This window comes from Metopolophium dirhodum, chromosome 5 (genome assembly GCF_019925205.1).
Source record: "Metopolophium dirhodum isolate CAU chromosome 5, ASM1992520v1, whole genome shotgun sequence".
Taxonomy (NCBI): domain Eukaryota; kingdom Metazoa; phylum Arthropoda; class Insecta; order Hemiptera; family Aphididae; genus Metopolophium; species Metopolophium dirhodum.
In genome coordinates, this window is record NC_083564.1 from 19,232,743 (window position 1) to 19,251,856 (window position 19,114).

At 28.9% G+C, this 19,114-nt stretch overlaps 1 protein-coding gene and 1 pseudogene across 2 annotated transcripts; both read left to right on the forward strand.

Annotated features, from left to right (window-relative positions):
* The first annotated feature begins 3,553 nt into the window (after nt 1–3,553).
* On the forward strand, nt 3,554–5,289 carry LOC132945616 (uncharacterized; annotated as a pseudogene).
* A 6,394-nt stretch (nt 5,290–11,683) lies between these two features.
* LOC132945045 (kelch-like protein 2) lies at nt 11,684–17,200 on the forward strand. Of its 2 annotated transcripts, none has more exons than XM_061014662.1 (11): nt 11,684–12,387; nt 12,950–13,103; nt 13,167–13,395; nt 13,459–13,634; nt 13,720–13,816; nt 15,493–15,646; nt 15,721–15,767; nt 15,894–16,193; nt 16,255–16,395; nt 16,461–16,707; nt 16,776–17,200. In XM_061014662.1, exons 2-11 carry the CDS (start codon nt 12,970–12,972, stop codon nt 16,958–16,960), a joined length of 1,710 nt encoding a protein of 569 aa, XP_060870645.1. In that variant the 5' UTR covers nt 11,684–12,387; nt 12,950–12,969; the 3' UTR covers nt 16,961–17,200. The 2 variants fall into 2 exon arrangements, with proteins under 2 accessions (XP_060870645.1, XP_060870644.1); XM_061014661.1 differs by having other exon boundaries at nt 11,685–12,387; nt 15,721–15,833.
* The last annotated feature ends 1,914 nt before the right edge of the window (nt 17,201–19,114 follow it).

Below are 19,114 nucleotides of genomic sequence, written 5' to 3' on the forward strand. Positions count from 1 at the left end.
CGAAGAAATTATTAAATTATAAGTTGGATTTATTAAAAAATTATTGAATTAAAATAGGTATTTAGTAGGTATATATATATTATTTAATCTTAGACCTAATTCAATTAACTTGAATAATCTTATCATTTGTCCGCATTCCTTAAATTGTAAAAACAAAATTGTACCCTGTAATTGTCTACATATTCAAAAGGTAAATCATATTACAGTACTCCCTCGTTAACACGAACACGACGGGACCACAAAATAACCTGTTCGTGTTAAAAAAATTTGTGTAAACCGATAGGTTTAACACGAATTTGTTCGTGTTATCAGAGAAGGTTAAATCTAATACGTTATTTTACACTCAAATACATTTTTTTTATTAAGTAATCTTCAAAATAAAAATTTACATTTCTTTGGTACATACTACATATAAACAAATATTTGAAATATTTTTAATTAATTAATTACTACGCCACATTACATATATAAAGAAATATTTTTAATACATTTTTTCAAAAAAAAATTAATTTAAAATTCACGTCGGTTTAAAAAAGTCAGTGATAGGTTTCTGGGTGAATGTAACTTCATAGTTTTCTAAGCACTGTTTTCTGATGCTGTTCAACTGGTCATCAAATTTGCAATCTAACTCTGCACTGGTTTGGGAAAATTTTACGAGGGTATCAAAGGCTGCCAACACATCAGCCCGAGAGGGTTTATCTACTGGAGGTTCAGTAGGTTCAATTTCTTGATCTGAGATTTCGGGGTTTTCATCTTCTCCATCTTCTCCAGCATTTTCATCGCAGATATCGAGATCATTATCCATTTGTATAAAACTTGAAAAAGTTTGAGCATTTTCATCAGAAGTTACAGCTAACAATTTATTCCAATCGTCCTCAATTACATCCTCAATGTGTACCTACAATAGAGAATATGTACATACATAGTAGGGATAAGATAAGATATCGATAAAACTGTGTTATAAAGATTAAATTACTAACGACTAGTATACGAGTAATAAAACGAAATTAGATACATATGTACAGATTGACATTTTTCTGTTCGTGTTAATCAACAAAACGACAATATGGTATCTAAAATTTGTTCGAGTTTCGTGTTAACCGAAATAATTCGTATAAACCGAGGAAATAAAAAAACCCCTATCTTATAGTATAGAGCCTTTCTCTGGACTGAAAAACCGGTTCGCGTTATACAATAATTTGTGTTAACCGAGTTCGTGTTAACGAGGGAGTACTGTAAATATTTAGGGTTAATATTTGATGATAAACTTAAATGGAATTTTCATATAGATAAATTGGTTTATACCATCAGGAATTTATTTTATAATTTTAAAAGCTAAAATATGTTTTAGATTTTAAACATTTGAGAATTATATATATGTCATTAGTTCAGTCCTTAGTTTACTATGGATTGCCATTTTGGGGTGGTACTTATAAAGATTATTTGACACCTTTAAATACTACTATCAATAGTTTAATTAAATGTATTATCTCAAAGCCTTTTTTGTATCCAACAAAACAGTTATATATTGATTTTAATGTACAACCTATATCAATATTATATTATAAATCTTTGCTTTTACTTATATATAAATATAGACATTGTTTAAAAACCATAGAGCATAATTATAATACTAGAAATAAGTGTCATTCTAATCTTAATTCTATTATGTTTTATAAGACAGTAACTTCTCAGAGTACTATTTACAAATGCACATTGTTGTGTCGTAAATTAAATTTAAATCTTATGCATTTTAATAATATTAACTCTTTAAAATTATATATTAAGCTTAACCAGTTAGATAATGTTACACTTAATTATGAATTGTAATTTTGTATATATTTTCTTTTTGTATTTCTCATTATTTCTACCTATTTAATTAGATTTTATACTGTTATATATTTAATTAATTGTTAATATTTAATACTATAAGAAACTCTCACTTCTTAGCACAAGCTTTTAGCTTTTTAGAAGTGAGTCAATATATTATCTTAACTTTATTATTATAATTTATATTATAATTTTATATTTTATTTATATTTTATGTTGTTATAATATGATATATTGGCGAAATAAACTTATTATTATTATTTAGAATAGGTATGTACCTATTTTCTTACTTACTGCAGTTGAATTCAAATCAATGCAGTAATCAACAATACCGGGTGACTAGTTCTAGACAAAGGCATGGTATTGAAATATTTGAAATATGGCCTAAAGCCGAGTACAATTGTAACATTTGCGCGTAACATCCTTTGATGCGGCCAAACAAGAAAAAAAGAACAATTTACAATTTTTGAAATTTTCAAAAATGTTAAGAAAGTACCAGTGGCGCAACTATGGCTGAAATGTTGGGGGGCTGTAGCCCCTCCCCCCTTGACATTACATGAAAAGTAACCCGTGGCGGGCAATGCCTCCACACCCCCTATATATGTTCACTTAAAAATATAAAAATCATACAAACAAAATCAATTATTTATTTACTCAAATATTTAATTACCTTGTTTTTTAATATTTATATTTTATATTATAACTTTCAAATAATATCAATAATATTTTTTTACTTATACCTTTATATAATATATTATAATATATCCCCGAAATAAAATATTACGTTTCCTAATAATATTTAATGATATGTAAAAAATAATAATTATTATTAGAAGTAGATTTTAGAAGTTTTACTTAATATAGGTAGATACAATATTTAAAAGATTATAAAATAAAAATATTTTGAATGATCAAACATTTTCAAAACGGACTTTTTGACCGATACATATTTATACGACCAGCATGTACACAGTACACACACAGAAAATTGCCTATATTGAATTCCTTAAAAATACAAATCTTCATCTCTATAATATTATATTAAAAACAATATAACTTGTGGTAATACCTCGTATAGGTAATACAGAGTAAAATAGATTTTTATTACTGGAAATTCCCTATGTATAGAGATCACAGTGACCTTTTCATACTTTATCATAAAGCATAACTAGTAGTATAATATAAAGTAAAATAACTTTTTATGATTGGATCACATAATAAATTTTGTTTGTATAATTTTTTTATATTTTTAAGTGGACATATATGGGGGTGTGGGGGCATCTCCCCCACGGGTTACTCTTCGTGTTATGTCAAGTGGGGGTTACAGCCCCCCCCCCCCAACATTTCAGCCATAGTTGCGCCACTGTTACTAGTTAAACATTTTTAAAAATTTCAAAAATTGTAAATTGTTCTTTTTTTTCTTGGTTTTTTTTTACCGATTTCCTATTTTTATACGTCGACAGCATTGGTACGGCACAAGCAGTCAGTTTTTGTAGATTGCATACGCCGGTAATATAATTTAGACGAACTTTGTCAAAATTCTTACTTATAGTCGCGGTAGCTGTACGGCATAGGACGTAGGAGCAGCAGCGATTCTCAGCGTGCCGCCGATGGCGGATTCGGCGTGGCGACAATTGAGTATACGGCAATCGACAACCGACAAGTGACAAATGTTGAACTGCGAAATGAGTGACTGACAAGTGACAACGGTGACCACGCGACTATGAATGACGACAGCGAAACACAAATCGGTGCCCGTGTGACGCTTGTGCGTATTTGTCGAGTTTAACGGCGTGCGGTGTACAATAATATTGTTATTATTGAAAATTGAAATAACAAAATAAAAATTAACAATATATCAATAGGTATAGGTACGAATACAATTAATAATATGATTAACCGAAAACGCGTATTATAATCAATGTTTTAAATACGTTGTGCTTTTCGACTTCTGTCAGCGGCCGTGCACAGACGCATAACAATGAATACCATGACAACACAAATTTATAAAAAAAATAAAATAATTATAATTATAATTTAATTTGTCATGATGAATACGTCTGATTACGTCATACGTGGGGATTTTCGGCGTTCTTCACCGTAAATTATTATTTAACATTTTCCGACGACCACCGTTCCGTACTTCGTACCATAGAAAAAAGATTATGTTATGAGTACGTGCGTGCGTAATGCTTATTGCGACTTGCGACTCATTATCGTGAATGGCCGAGTGGGGACACTAATTTATGTCATTTATGAGTTATCACAAGAGAACACTACCACCATAGAACAGCCGTCTTGAAAGTATTGGACTCCAAAGTCCTAAAGTTGTCCATATTGTGGATTTAAAAAAACTAATCATTATAATTATGTACATTGGTGTTTTTTATATACAAGCAAATGGTATCATTAGTCCGGATGGATTGCAAATCATCAATAACGTAAAATTCATCAACAGAAGTGTTATGTGTTCAATTGACACTGAATTTAAAAAAAACACTTTTGGATGCATCCGTATTTTGATTCACATTTTACAAATACTGTGTAAGTTTTACTGTACATATTACTCAAATAATTAAAATAAGTGGTAGCTTGTTTGAAAACATATTTCAGCAATGCAGTCAAATCTTTTCCACATACAGCATGTAATAATGTTCTGAAAACACATTGTAATAATTGTAATAATTTTTTTTTATTCTAGCTAAACAACATATACAAACATATAGCAGTAATTATGAATGTAACAAAATTTAAATTTATCAATAATAAAATATCTTAATATTACTCTACACAATTTAATACACAAACGGTATATAGATCAATATTCAAAACCAAATTATACACCATATAGACCAGCGGACAATGAAAAAATTGAGTTCTTAATTTCAAAATTTCAAAATATTGAAATGATTAATGTTATACTAAACATAACAAAAGAAAAATATTTAACAACATCAGTTAAATATGAGGTAATGTTTATTTATTGGGTTTTAATATTGTTCAAAAATGTAAATTATATATTTGTACCATATTTCAGCTATCAACGAGTGTATACCAATATACATCAAGACTGCACGGACCTGAAATACAAGAAAACAATTTTATGGGCAGCATTCAACAAAAAGTTATATTTATAAAAGAAAATGTTAAATTCAATAACTCAAAGTCAACATACAACAATCAAAACAATACACAACAAAATTAACAACATATAAACAATTATTGCACACAATTTTAAATAGTTTATCCAAATCTCCCATTGACTCTTTATTTACAACCGATGAAATATTACGAAATCATGAAAATTCAAATTTACAACTTCCTTCAGAACCCATGACAAGACCCATTCCACCCACACCACCCTCAAAATATCTTGAGCAACAACTACAGACATCACACAACATATTTCATACCCAACGTACAGAACTACAAGATTATTTAGATAAGTATTATGATTAAAATTGTTTAAAATCCATATTGTATAATAATAATATGCCTATACATATTGTATTATAGTAGTTGACTTAGATTATAATAATATATAAATATATTTTAGTATTATAATTAAAATTGTTTAAAATCCATATTGTATAATAATAATAATATGCCTATCCATATCGTATCATAGTAGTTGACTTTGATGTATAAATATATTTCCTACATGGTTTCCATGTTTGTGTCTCATAAAATTTGTGTTTCATAAAATATATATCTAATTACTGTTTTAGAGTCCAATACTTCATACCGTAGGGATACGTCGTAAACCCGCACGCCGTCCTGATCTAGGATGCTAGCGGCATAGAGCGTAGAGGCAAACGACGTTTTCGAGGTTACCATTTCCGTAATCTCATAGAACGTTAGCAACATTTTAATATAAACGCATACAAAGCAATGGGCATTTAAATACCATCTGATATCACAGTATTCACAATTAACATCTTTCGTCTAACTCATACATTTACACTACCGTTTATACATTTTCTTTCTTAGGTTTATTGCGCTCATACGTGCCACATGCCTATTCATATATTACGTTCTTCTTCCGGGATACTATATAGTATGAATAGGCGTGTATTGAGTGTCTTGGCCGAACAGTCGCAGGGACGATTTATATAATATAATTTGTAATTTATTATATTATGTAAATATGTAATTGTGATTACTGATATCTAAGTTAACTATATATATATATTATTATATAGTTGTTTCTTTTTGTTACTAACGATGAGCAGCCATTTTTTGTCTGTTTGATCGGTTCTTATTATCAACAATTAAGGCGGTTGAAAGTGGACCGTTTTTTAGGGGTTGAGTATAGGCAATATGTTATATTCATTGAGAATTGCTGTGTGAGTGTGTGTGTAATAACTGATCATTGGTGTGCGTTAGTTCCCCGAACGCGTAATTATTTCGTTTTATCAGTAAACAGTTCAACAATAATTTTATTACCGTCACACCGCGCATTGTGTTGACAAAACAGGTAGGTAAATACAACATCGTACTTACATAAAGTATAATGTACCTAGTTCATAGTTTTATCAAAAACATAATCATTATAAATTATATATTGACAACAGTAAGTCTTTAAAAAAACAATTGCTTGTATTATATTATATTGCTACATAAATGTATAATTATATATTATATTCTTAATATACCTTAATTTAAGCCTTCTATCTTTTAATGTTTTCCTTAAAAACCCCGGGACTACAGTTCCAGAAGAACTTTTACGACGAGCTGACATGTCTACAATTCTATTACAATAGTTTCTTAAAATATGGTTCATACATTCTATTTTTTTTACATCTATGTCGTAATCTGCATAAGGTTTAGAAAGTGTTAACTTCTTCATTATACTTGAATCTCCATCTCCAATTAATTTATCATATATTAAATTATGCATAGTCACACTTTGACAGAATCCCTCGACAATTATATCGGATTCCATGGCAGTAGAAGTCCCATTCCAATTTTTAAAACACTGATGAAATGGTGATTCTTTTTCACTATTTTCATTATTTTGGCAAACTGAACAGTGTTTATTACGTACGCCCATAAAAAGAACTTTGTTGATCCTATACCCAATGATAGACGCCTAAATAATAAATTAAACATCAACGTAACAAGTGTCTAGTAAAAACAAAATAAATAATTATAGATGTATCTACAGTCATTCGTTTTTTAATTACAATAAAATAAGAAAATTGTTACATGAGAAATCGAGTAAATATCAAATGTTGTAAAAATATAAATTTCAGACGCTCATAAAAATTTAATTTAAGTTTCTTCTAGACATTTTTTTTTTTGATAAAGGTAGGCAAACTTATGAGTAATCTTATATTACATTTTCAAATCTTAGATTTAAAAAGAAAAATTTTTATGAATTCTCAACTCAAAATAATTTACTATTTTTCGTGATTTTTCCGTATTTTGTCAAAATTTGATCTTTAAATGCTTATAAATAAAAACTGTGACTAAGGATTTTTAATTTTTTTCATCTGCCTTTGAAACAATAACCTAGGAGCCTTCTATTAAATTTTCAAGCTTTTTTACTCAACAGATAAATTTTTATTGATATTTATAGAAAAAAAAACTAAAAAAATTGAAAACTGACAATGGCCGTAAACAGCTCAAAAAGAGTCAAAATATTTTGTAAATTTTATGGTGTATAGAAAATGCTAATATAAACATTCAGTAAAAATGTCATGTCTCTACGGTCATTTGTTTTAGAGTTACACCAAAAACCAAAATCGATTTTCTCGAAAACCGATTTTGCGTAAAAATTCCCGTTTTTCCTTAATTTTTCTTTTGTTTTTCACGTCGCTTGTGAAAACTACTGGGAAATTTTTACTTTTGACCCCCCCAAAGTACCAACTAGATTCACTTTCCTATCAGAAAAGTTACTATTGAAGAAAATCCAAGCACTTTTACTGTCCTAAAACGTGATGACAGACACAAAAATAAAAAAAAAACACACATCATTGTGAAATCAATACATTCATCGCTTCGCTCAGAATCTAAAATACCACTGAGATTTAAAATAATTATAATATCGCATTATTGAACAACTTTTTAACTGATTATTGCTTATTTCTGAAACGTTATTGCTGTCGTCATTGCCGAGTTCTTGAATTTCTTCATTTTTTTTTGTAAATTTGCCAAATTGTGTTTCAACTTTTTTCGTCTTATGAATAATTTAGCTCGTTTTTTATTACCAAAACGCCAATTACTCATTTTTACCACAAGAAAATAAAATTGGTAGTGAGTACAAATAGTGCACGGACTGAATCACGATGGCATAATATACTAAATAATATTTTATTTAGCAGCTGTGTATCATTATAATATTATGTAATTGATTTCTTATCGCCCGTATAATAGTCGCGGCTAAGATTCTCGGAAATCGGTATAGCGTACCTACGCGCAGTCACACGTCACTATATTTTGCAATTGAAAATGTTTGAACTCCTATGTGGCTATGAAAGTCCCAAAAAGCGGAAGAAAAATTCACCCAGTACCAAAAGCCCGATTTTAATTTTGAAAACACATTTAAATTCATTATTCTGTTTTCTAGGTTATGTAGGAAATGGATTTTCGATTTTTTCTATTGTTTAATTAATATAGTACCAAATTAATTTTCTTTTTTTTCCAAAATTCACTTTTACTTTATTGTTACTAAAAAACATAAAATTAAAAATTAATTTCCTACATAACACAGACAAGGAGTAAACAAATCCAAACATTTTTTCAAAATGAAAATTGGACTTCTAGAAGTGTGTTTTTTTTTCTTTTGCTTATTGGTCTAAATGCACGAAAAAACGACCCACTTTCAACCGCCTTAAGGCGGTTGAAAGTGGACCGTTTTTTAGGGGTTGAGTATAGGCAATATGTTATATTCATTGAGAATTGCTGTGTGAGTGTGTGTGTAATAACTGATCATTGGTGTGCGTTAGTTCCCCGAACGCGTAATTATTTCGTTTTATCAGTAAACAGTTCAACAATAATTTTATTACCGTCACACCGCGCATTGTGTTGACAAAACAGGTAGGTAAATACAACATCGTACTTACATAAAGTATAATGTACCTAGTTCATAGTTTTATCAAAAACATAATCATTATAAATTATATATTGACAACAGTAAGTCTTTAAAAAAACAATTGCTTGTATTATATTATATTGCTACATAAATGTATAATTATATATTATATTCTTAATATACCTTAATTTAAGCCTTCTATCTTTTAATGTTTTCCTTAAAAACCCCGGGACTACAGTTCCAGAAGAACTTTTACGACGAGCTGACATGTCTACAATTCTATTACAATAGTTTCTTAAAATATGGTTCATACATTCTATTTTTTTTACATCTATGTCGTAATCTGCATAAGGTTTAGAAAGTGTTAACTTCTTCATTATACTTGAATCTCCATCTCCAATTAATTTATCATATATTAAATTATGCATAGTCACACTTTGACAGAATCCCTCGACAATTATATCGGATTCCATGGCAGTAGAAGTCCCATTCCAATTTTTAAAACACTGATGAAATGGTGATTCTTTTTCACTATTTTCATTATTTTGGCAAACTGAACAGTGTTTATTACGTACGCCCATAAAAAGAACTTTGTTGATCCTATACCCAATGATAGACGCCTAAATAATAAATTAAACATCAACGTAACAAGTGTCTAGTAAAAACAAAATAAATAATTATAGATGTATCTACAGTCATTCGTTTTTTAATTACAATAAAATAAGAAAATTGTTACATGAGAAATCGAGTAAATATCAAATGTTGTAAAAATATAAATTTCAGACGCTCATAAAAATTTAATTTAAGTTTCTTCTAGACATTTTTTTTTTTGATAAAGGTAGGCAAACTTATGAGTAATCTTATATTACATTTTCAAATCTTAGATTTAAAAAGAAAAATTTTTATGAATTCTCAACTCAAAATAATTTACTATTTTTCGTGATTTTTCCGTATTTTGTCAAAATTTGATCTTTAAATGCTTATAAATAAAAACTGTGACTAAGGATTTTTAATTTTTTTCATCTGCCTTTGAAACAATAACCTAGGAGCCTTCTATTAAATTTTCAAGCTTTTTTACTCAACAGATAAATTTTTATTGATATTTATAGAAAAAAAAACTAAAAAAATTGAAAACTGACAATGGCCGTAAACAGCTCAAAAAGAGTCAAAATATTTTGTAAATTTTATGGTGTATAGAAAATGCTAATATAAACATTCAGTAAAAATGTCATGTCTCTACGGTCATTTGTTTTAGAGTTACACCAAAAACCAAAATCGATTTTCTCGAAAACCGATTTTGCGTAAAAATTCCCGTTTTTCCTTAATTTTTCTTTTGTTTTTCACGTCGCTTGTGAAAACTACTGGGAAATTTTTACTTTTGACCCCCCCAAAGTACCAACTAGATTCACTTTCCTATCAGAAAAGTTACTATTGAAGAAAATCCAAGCACTTTTACTGTCCTAAAACGTGATGACAGACACAAAAATAAAAAAAAAAACACACATCATTGTGAAATCAATACATTCATCGCTTCGCTCAGAATCTAAAATACCACTGAGATTTAAAATAATTATAATATCGCATTATTGAACAACTTTTTAACTGATTATTGCTTATTTCTGAAACGTTATTGCTGTCGTCATTGCCGAGTTCTTGAATTTCTTCATTTTTTTTTGTAAATTTGCCAAATTGTGTTTCAACTTTTTTCGTCTTATGAATAATTTAGCTCGTTTTTTATTACCAAAACGCCAATTACTCATTTTTACCACAAGAAAATAAAATTGGTAGTGAGTACAAATAGTGCACGGACTGAATCACGATGGCATAATATACTAAATAATATTTTATTTAGCAGCTGTGTATCATTATAATATTATGTAATTGATTTCTTATCGCCCGTATAATAGTCGCGGCTAAGATTCTCGGAAATCGGTATAGCGTACCTACGCGCAGTCACACGTCACTATATTTTGCAATTGAAAATGTTTGAACTCCTATGTGGCTATGAAAGTCCCAAAAAGCGGAAGAAAAATTCACCCAGTACCAAAAGCCCGATTTTAATTTTGAAAACACATTTAAATTCATTATTCTGTTTTCTAGGTTATGTAGGAAATGGATTTTCGATTTTTTCTATTGTTTAATTAATATAGTACCAAATTAATTTTCTTTTTTTTCCAAAATTCACTTTTACTTTATTGTTACTAAAAAACATAAAATTAAAAATTAATTTCCTACATAACACAGACAAGGAGTAAACAAATCCAAACATTTTTTCAAAATGAAAATTGGACTTCTAGAAGTGTGTTTTTTTTTCTTTTGCTTATTGGTCTAAATGCACGAAAAAACGACCCACTTTCAACCGCCTTAATTGTCACCCGTATGATTATCATTTATCACCCGTCGGCCGTTACTGTTGATCACGATTTAGGATATACCTTAAATAGTTGTAGATCTTAAATCGTGCTGTTCATTGTTAGCGACGAGCCATACCGATACCGTTTACGTAAAATTCCGTCCCCTCGCTTCTGCAGATCACTTCCCCGCCATAAACTACCTTAAAATTTGGTTTGCACCAAACAGAAAAAAACGTTAAAATGATCATGACATTTAGCTCTATACGATTAAAAGTATGAAATGCACGATGTCTTTGGCCGAATTAGGACGGAAAATATATTTTTGTTCAGCGGTGTCGGGGTAGTGACGACCATGGGCATTATCCTGTGGTTGTACTGTATCCGTAATCTGATATAACGTTGGCAACGTGTTACGAAATTATTCTGACGGTAACAATCCATTGATCGCGGACGACGACCGTTATAATTTATCAAAGTTTACAAACACAGTTCAATACAACCACGGTATCATCACTATCATGACTCATGAGTAAAAATAATTATTTTATTTATTTTCTCATGAACGGTAATACGGTATTGCTTTGACGCCACAACGGTCGTTACATTCGTTACAGTCACAAGTTACACGTTTACAACTACAGTCAACAGTACAATTATATGAGTACAACAGTCGTCACCGGTCAGAGTCGTCTGCACTAATATTAGCCAGTAGGTCTGCAGACTGCAGTTCAGTCGGAGTTTACAGTTTTACACTTCGCAATATTTTCGCGTACCCACGCCGGCCGAATAGAGATCATCTGGATCTTAATAATATGTTATCTATGATCTGGATCTGATCAAAAAATATAATAATATCGTAGGCACAGTCGCAGCACAGAATAAGACACCAACGATACTCGCGTGTGTTTATTTTGCACGGAAGTCGGAGAGTATAGTGTATACGCGTTGTTGGTCAATATTATATTATTTGTTATATTCCTATTTGCAATTTTCATCAATATAATATTATTGTGAGTTTGTCTTATTATTTTTGTACACCGCGACATTACGTGGTCGCACGTGGTCGCTAATTGCTGTTGTCACTCGCCAGTCGCCACGTTGAGAATCGCTGCTTCTACCCCGACACCGCTGACGCCATATACCGTGCACCACCAGGACACGCGAGAAGTAAGAATTTTAATTAAATTATTGTAAGTTAAAATGCACATGTCGTGCAGGTTAGGTACCTACCTACTCTATTGTCGAAAAATCACTTTGTTCTGCAAAAAATATAATGAAAGCACCAATATAGGAACGTATTATAAATTTCAATCTAATAAAGAATCACTTAACCTAATATTGTATTATTTTTTTTTATTATTATTAATAAATTCTTGCAGATGACAGCAAAGAATAAGTAATTAATAATAGTGAAACTACATAGAGTAGGTAGTAATTGCGACCTGGTAGTTATTTCAAAAGAATCTGTAAACATTTCAGCAATTCACTGAAATGGCGCCCCCGGTATTATACACCTTATTTACTATCTAGGAGCTATGAACATCATTAATTACATATTATTTATTTCAACAATTATTTAAATTTAATAAGCCTAACTAATAAGTCAATAAGTGATTTACAGCAGTATTATTTTGGTTTTTACCCAGTCTATAGGTACTTAAATTTAGTATTAAACTCTAACACAATAATAATATTAATATTAATCACAATTCTAAAAATATTTTCAAAGGTGTTGTGTTGGTAAAAGAAATGGATGCCTTACAGACTTCATCATATGAAAGTGATCCAAATCAAGTTCTGACATATAAAGAATGTGAACCAACATATTTTAGAAATAACTTTCACTCTGTCAGAATACTAGAAGATTTACAATCTCTACGGAAGTACGTTGACAGTTATTATACCTTCATTCAAAATAAATACCAGTAACACATTTTTATTTTTAGAAATGAAGTTTCATGTGATATTAGATTTAAAGCAGATGATGGTAAAATTGTAATTGGACATAAAATTGTTTTAATAGCAGCTAGTCCATATTTCCGTGCAATGTTTAGTAATTTTGATGAGGGAAATAAAGATCTTGTTACTATAAGAGAATTAGATTCCACCATTTTACAGCTATTAGTAGATTATATTTATACTGGAGAAATTATGGTCACAAAAGAGAATGTACAGGTAAAATTAAATACAGACTTCAAACAACATATCATTTTATGTGAATTATTGTTGATTTTTAAGGTTTTGTTACCAGCTTCAAATGTCTTACAGTTAGATTATGTAAATGGTGTATGTGTTGACTTTTTACAAAAACAACTACATCCATCAAATTGTCTTGGAATCTTAGCTTTTGCTAACTTACATAATGTTACGGAGTTGTTATCAATTTCTGATGGATTTATAAAAAAACAGTTTTTGTATGATATAATAAGCTTAATATTTTTTATTTTTCAGTAATAAATTCTTTGCACCATTTAAATGATGATGATTTATTATTTTTAGAGAAGTGGTTAAAAGTAATGAGTTCCTATCTTTAAGTTCTGAAGATTTGGTGAAGCTCATTTCCTGTAATGACCTTGCTGTTCCATTCGAAGAAAAAGTAAGCAAGCTATAATTGATAATTTATAATATAATTTTGACTAGGTTGTTTACAAAGTTTTAATTTTCTAATCAAATTATTGGTTCGGATCCATTTTATCAGCATGTATTAAATAATGAATTTACGATGTCAACCTTGACTATAATTAGTGGCCATAACTTGCACCACCGCGTCCCACAGATCATCCAAACAGCATAAAAAATTTTACAGATGCATCACGTCTATATTGTGTATATTTAGCTAACCTTACAAAATATAATCTAGATGAAAACTACCTATAAGGTTTTAACAATAATTATAAAAAATATTTTAATAATGTGCAAGGCTGGGCAAGTTGATGTTTGTTTTTAACTCAGTTAAGTTAATTTAATATGCACCAATAACAAAAAGTTAAAAGTTAATTGAACTATAGTTAACCCAGTTAAGTTAAAAGTTAATACACACTTTTTGTTAACTTTTTATTAAGTTAAAAAAAAGTTAATTTGTTTATACAACGCTAGCCTACTTAACTTTTTTCCAACCCAAAACTAAATTATAGGATATAGTGTTAATACTTCATGCAGTATTTCCATATAAGTTAGATTTGAATGATATAGATTTTTAACTTTAAACAATTTACGATACATATTTTTTGACATGAAAACGAAATAGACTGAAATAGTGAAATATTATAAAATTTAAAACAAAATAAATAAACTTAACTTACTTCCTAAAATGAAAAATTAACTTGTTAATTTCACGTTAATTAAGAAAGAAATTTAGTAAGTTAACAGTTAAGTTAATGAAAAGCCAAAAGTAACTAGTTAAGTTAAAAAATTTTAATAAAATTAACTTTTTAACTTAACTTTAACTTTTTAACTCGTTAATGCCCAGCCTTGATAATGTGTATAGCTATAGATAGTCATGAAATCATTGAAACTAATAGAGAAAAACAGCTTTAATTTAAAGTGAGCCGCCCACCATGCAGTTTGCCAAAAGACACAGCATACTAATTAATATTCAAATACATGAGAAAATTTTAAATTCACAAATAAACATTATTAAATTTACAAAACAAATAGATAAATGTTATTAATTCCTTAATATGTATGGCTTAAAATGCAATACATTAAAAGATCACAGTATGATGATCTTAAAATAATTATTCAACAGACATTAAAATATTTAAATAAAACTATTATATTTATGGCCAAATAATATACTATTGGATGGTTTAACAAATTATTATGTTTTAATTTAATTTTAAATATTTGTTATTATAGGTATTTGAATGTCTTATTAAATGGGCAAAACATGATTTGAACTATATAACAGTTTAAATATTATGTTTTTCTACAGATGAAGCTCATGAAATCTCTAATGCACGTTTATATTGTTTATATTTATAAATAACAAATAATATATATTAAAACCTTATAGGTGGTGGTTTTGACAACTATAAAAAATATTTTAATATTAATGATACATATAAAAAAAGTTATGAAAGCATTAAAACTATTGAAAATTGATTTAATACCATCAAATTGTAATTATTATACCATTGATTGCTATAAAAAGAAGGGGATACCTAATAACTTGATGAACTATTATATTTATGGTACAAGCATACACTAATGAGTGGCTAATAATAATATTATATTTTAATTTAATTTAATTTAAAATATTTGTTATTGTAGGTATTTGAATCTGTTATTAAATGGGTTAAATATGATTTTGATCAGAGAAAAGATTTTTTGCCAGAATTAATGGAACATGTACGTTTGCCATTATTAAGGTCTGATATTTTAAATAATGTAGTTGAAGAACCACTTCTATATAATAGTCCTAAATGTATGTTATATTCATAAAATATGTCATCGTCATGATATAATATATTTACTTCATTATTATTATGATGTTTTTAGGCAACAATTTTATAATTGAAGCATTACATTTTAATCTACAAAAATCAGTTAAGTATTTCACCATTCCAAAAACAATTAGATGTAAACCTAGACTGTTTGGTGGTTCTGAAAAAGTATGACTCCAAATTGATTAATTTATCTTTACAATAATGTTGTCCATTTAATTCTATTAGGTTATTTTAATGTTCAATCAACGGTCAGACACATCGCCTAAGTGTTATACAGAATGGTATGACCCAGCAACCCAACTACGAGAGAATGCACCAGGGATAAATGATTGTCGTAAGACAGCTGGCTTTTGCGTAATAAGTGATCAATTTGTGTTTGTTATGGGAGGCGTAAATGGATCAAGTTCGAAATCTGTTAGCATGCTTGATGTATCTTCACAATCGCCCTCTTGGGTTCCAATGGTGGACATGTTAGTTAGTAGGTGGCAATTGGGAGTTGGTGTATTGGATAATTGTATATATGCAGTAAGTTAAATTAATATTTTACTTATTTTATATTAAAAATGTATATTATTTGTAATTCTAGGTTGGCGGACATGACGACAATAGTGCTTTAAATAGTGTAGAGGTTTTTGATGTCAGTATTCAAAAATGGAGATTGGTAGCTAGTATGTCTACTAAAAGACGTGATTTGGGTGTTGGTGTTCTCAATAATTTATTATACGCGGTGAATAATTTTATTATTTATTTATCTATAATTTGTATTACATTTAATTTCATCAAATTGTGTAGGTTGGAGGTGGTAATGGTAAAGTGTGTTTGAAATCTGTGGAATATTATAATCCCACACTTGACACATGGACACCAGTTGCAGATATGTCCGTAAGCCGTTATGGTGTTAGTGTAGGAGTCTTGGACGGTCTTATATATGCTATTGGTGGCTATAATGGAGAGGATCTTAAAAGTGTTGAGGTTTATAGACCGTGTGATGGAGTTTGGTCGTCTGTAGCTGATATGGAAATATGTCGTTTTCGTCCTGGTAACAATTATAATTTTTAGGACAACCTTTGTAAAAATATATTGAATTTAAATTATATTTTTATATAGGAGTAGTGGCATTAGATGGTTTATTGTATGTTATGGGCGGAGAATCTGTAGTTGGATCTATCATTGATACTGTAGAAATTTACAATCCCAACACCAATACTTGGACCTTGGAGAGATTGTCAAGAAATAAAGTACAAATTTATGGTGGAGTTGTTGTTGATAGACCACCAAAATGTATTACCTAACCTAATCGATATACGTAATGGTCTCATTGTTAGTAGTATTATAAACATATTTATGTATAATTTATGACGAATCGTGTATTGTTTTATTCATTTTTGTTTTTGTGAATGTTTGATAAAAAAGTTGTTTTATAATTTAAATTGATGATTTACAAATTAAATAAATAAGCTATTAATGTTAATTATATTGCAGTGTATTAGCAAAAACTTTTATAATTTACATTATACATTGTATCTTTTAGATTTTGTGAAAAGTCATGAATTTGTTGATTTTTCTTTGATTTAATTATTTTTTGTATGCTTGTGTTCACAATAAACATATTAAGTACTTGAAATTTTTCTTCTTCTAAGGTTTATTATGTTACAACGGTTTTTTTAGAACCATCACCACTTCTACCACACTCTTTTACCTTTCCCTATCCAACGCCACTACGGTATCCTCCAATGGACTGATTTCCTCCAGGTTTTTTCAACTGTATCATACTATTTCTGCCGAGGAAATTGTTACAAATATTTATTGTATAATTTTATATGTGTATATGATAAAATGTTCAAAATATTTTGACTGGGCTATTTAGAGATATTTTAAATTTTTTTTGGTTTTTTCTTTAAATGTCGATAAGTTAATTCAACGTACCTCATACATTGTTATAATACCAGATAACAAATATTCTAAATACGTTTATAGAATTATGTTTTATAAGCATTTAAAGTTCAAATGTTGACAAAATTTATCAAACTGAAAGTTTTATGTAAAATGTATTATTTACTTATAACTATATTATATTTTAATGTGGACGATTATTAATTGATATTATGAAAATTATGAATATTATATTATATCAATTGTACGCTCTAATCCGTTGTATAATTTTTAATTTAATTTATTTTTGGCTTCTATAACTATAATTTAATGTGGACGACTATTAATTATTATTATTATTATTTTTAGATAATGAGCGAAGCGATGAATGTATTGATTTTACAATGATGTGTGTTTTTTTTTTTATTTTTGTGTCTGTCATCACCTTTTAGGACAGTAAAAGTGCTTGGATTTTCTTCAACAGTAACTTTTCTGATAGGAAAGTGAATCTAGTTGGTTATTTGGAGTTTGGGGGGTCAAAAGGAAAAATTTCCCAGTAGTTTTCAAAAACGACGTGGAACACAAAAGAAAAATTAAGGAAAAACGGGAATTTTTACGCGAAATCTGTTTTCGAGAAAATCGATTTTGGTTTTTGGTGTAACTCTAAAACAAATGACCGTAGGGACATGAACTTTTGACTGAATGTTTATAATTGCATTTCCTATACACCATAACATTTTCAAAATATTTTGAGCTGTTTACGAACACTGTCAATTTCCATTTTTTTAAGTTTTTTTTTTCTATAAATATCATTAAAATTTTACCTGTTGAGTAAAAATGCTTGAAAATTTAATAGAAGGCTCCTAGGTTATTGTTTCAAAGGCAGCTGAAAAAAATTAGCATTTTCTATACACCATACAATTTTGAAAATATTTTGACTCTTTTTGAGCGGTTTACGGACATTGTCAGTTTTCAATTTTTTTAGTTTTTTTTTCTATAAATATCAATAAAAGTTTATTTGTTGGGTAAAAAATCGTGAAAATTTAATATAAGGCTCCTGATATATCGTTCTAATAGCAGTTGGAAAATATTAAAAATACATAGGCACAATTTTTTTTATAAGCATTTAAAGTTCAAATTTTGACAACATTCATCAAATTTATAATTTATTAATTATTTTGTAGTTAAAAATGTATAAAATGTTTAACTTTTATGGCTAAGAATTGAAAATTTAAAACAAGGCTCCACATAAATAGATTATATATAAATTACTTTATTCACAATAATATCATCAAATATACTTGGTAATACCATAGGCTGACTGACCGTTTTCGCTCAGAATCGTTTTTCTTTTACAATGATATTATATCATTGAATTCAAATTTAACACCATCCATTACAGTAACCCACTTGTAACCTACTGTACAGCAGGACGACATTCACTTATCCACCTTTTTACTTTTGATCTTACCCCCCCCCCCCCCCCCCACAAAGTACCAACTAGATTCACATTCCAATCAGAAAAGTTACTGTTGAAGAAAATCCAGGCACTTTTTCTGTCCTAAAAGGTGATG

Excerpts from the sequence above, each read along its gene's own strand:
- LOC132945045 (XM_061014661.1), top strand. The coding sequence starts at position 12,970 with ATGGATGCCTTACAGACTTCATCATATGAAAGTGATCCAAATCAAGTT. Across the intron at positions 13,396-13,458 it reads TCACAAAAGAGAATGTACAG|GTTTTGTTACCAGCTTCAAA; the intron begins GTAAAATTAAAT and ends TTGATTTTTAAG. Across the intron at positions 13,817-15,492 it reads CTGTTCCATTCGAAGAAAAA|GTATTTGAATCTGTTATTAA; the intron begins GTAAGCAAGCTA and ends TTGTTATTGTAG.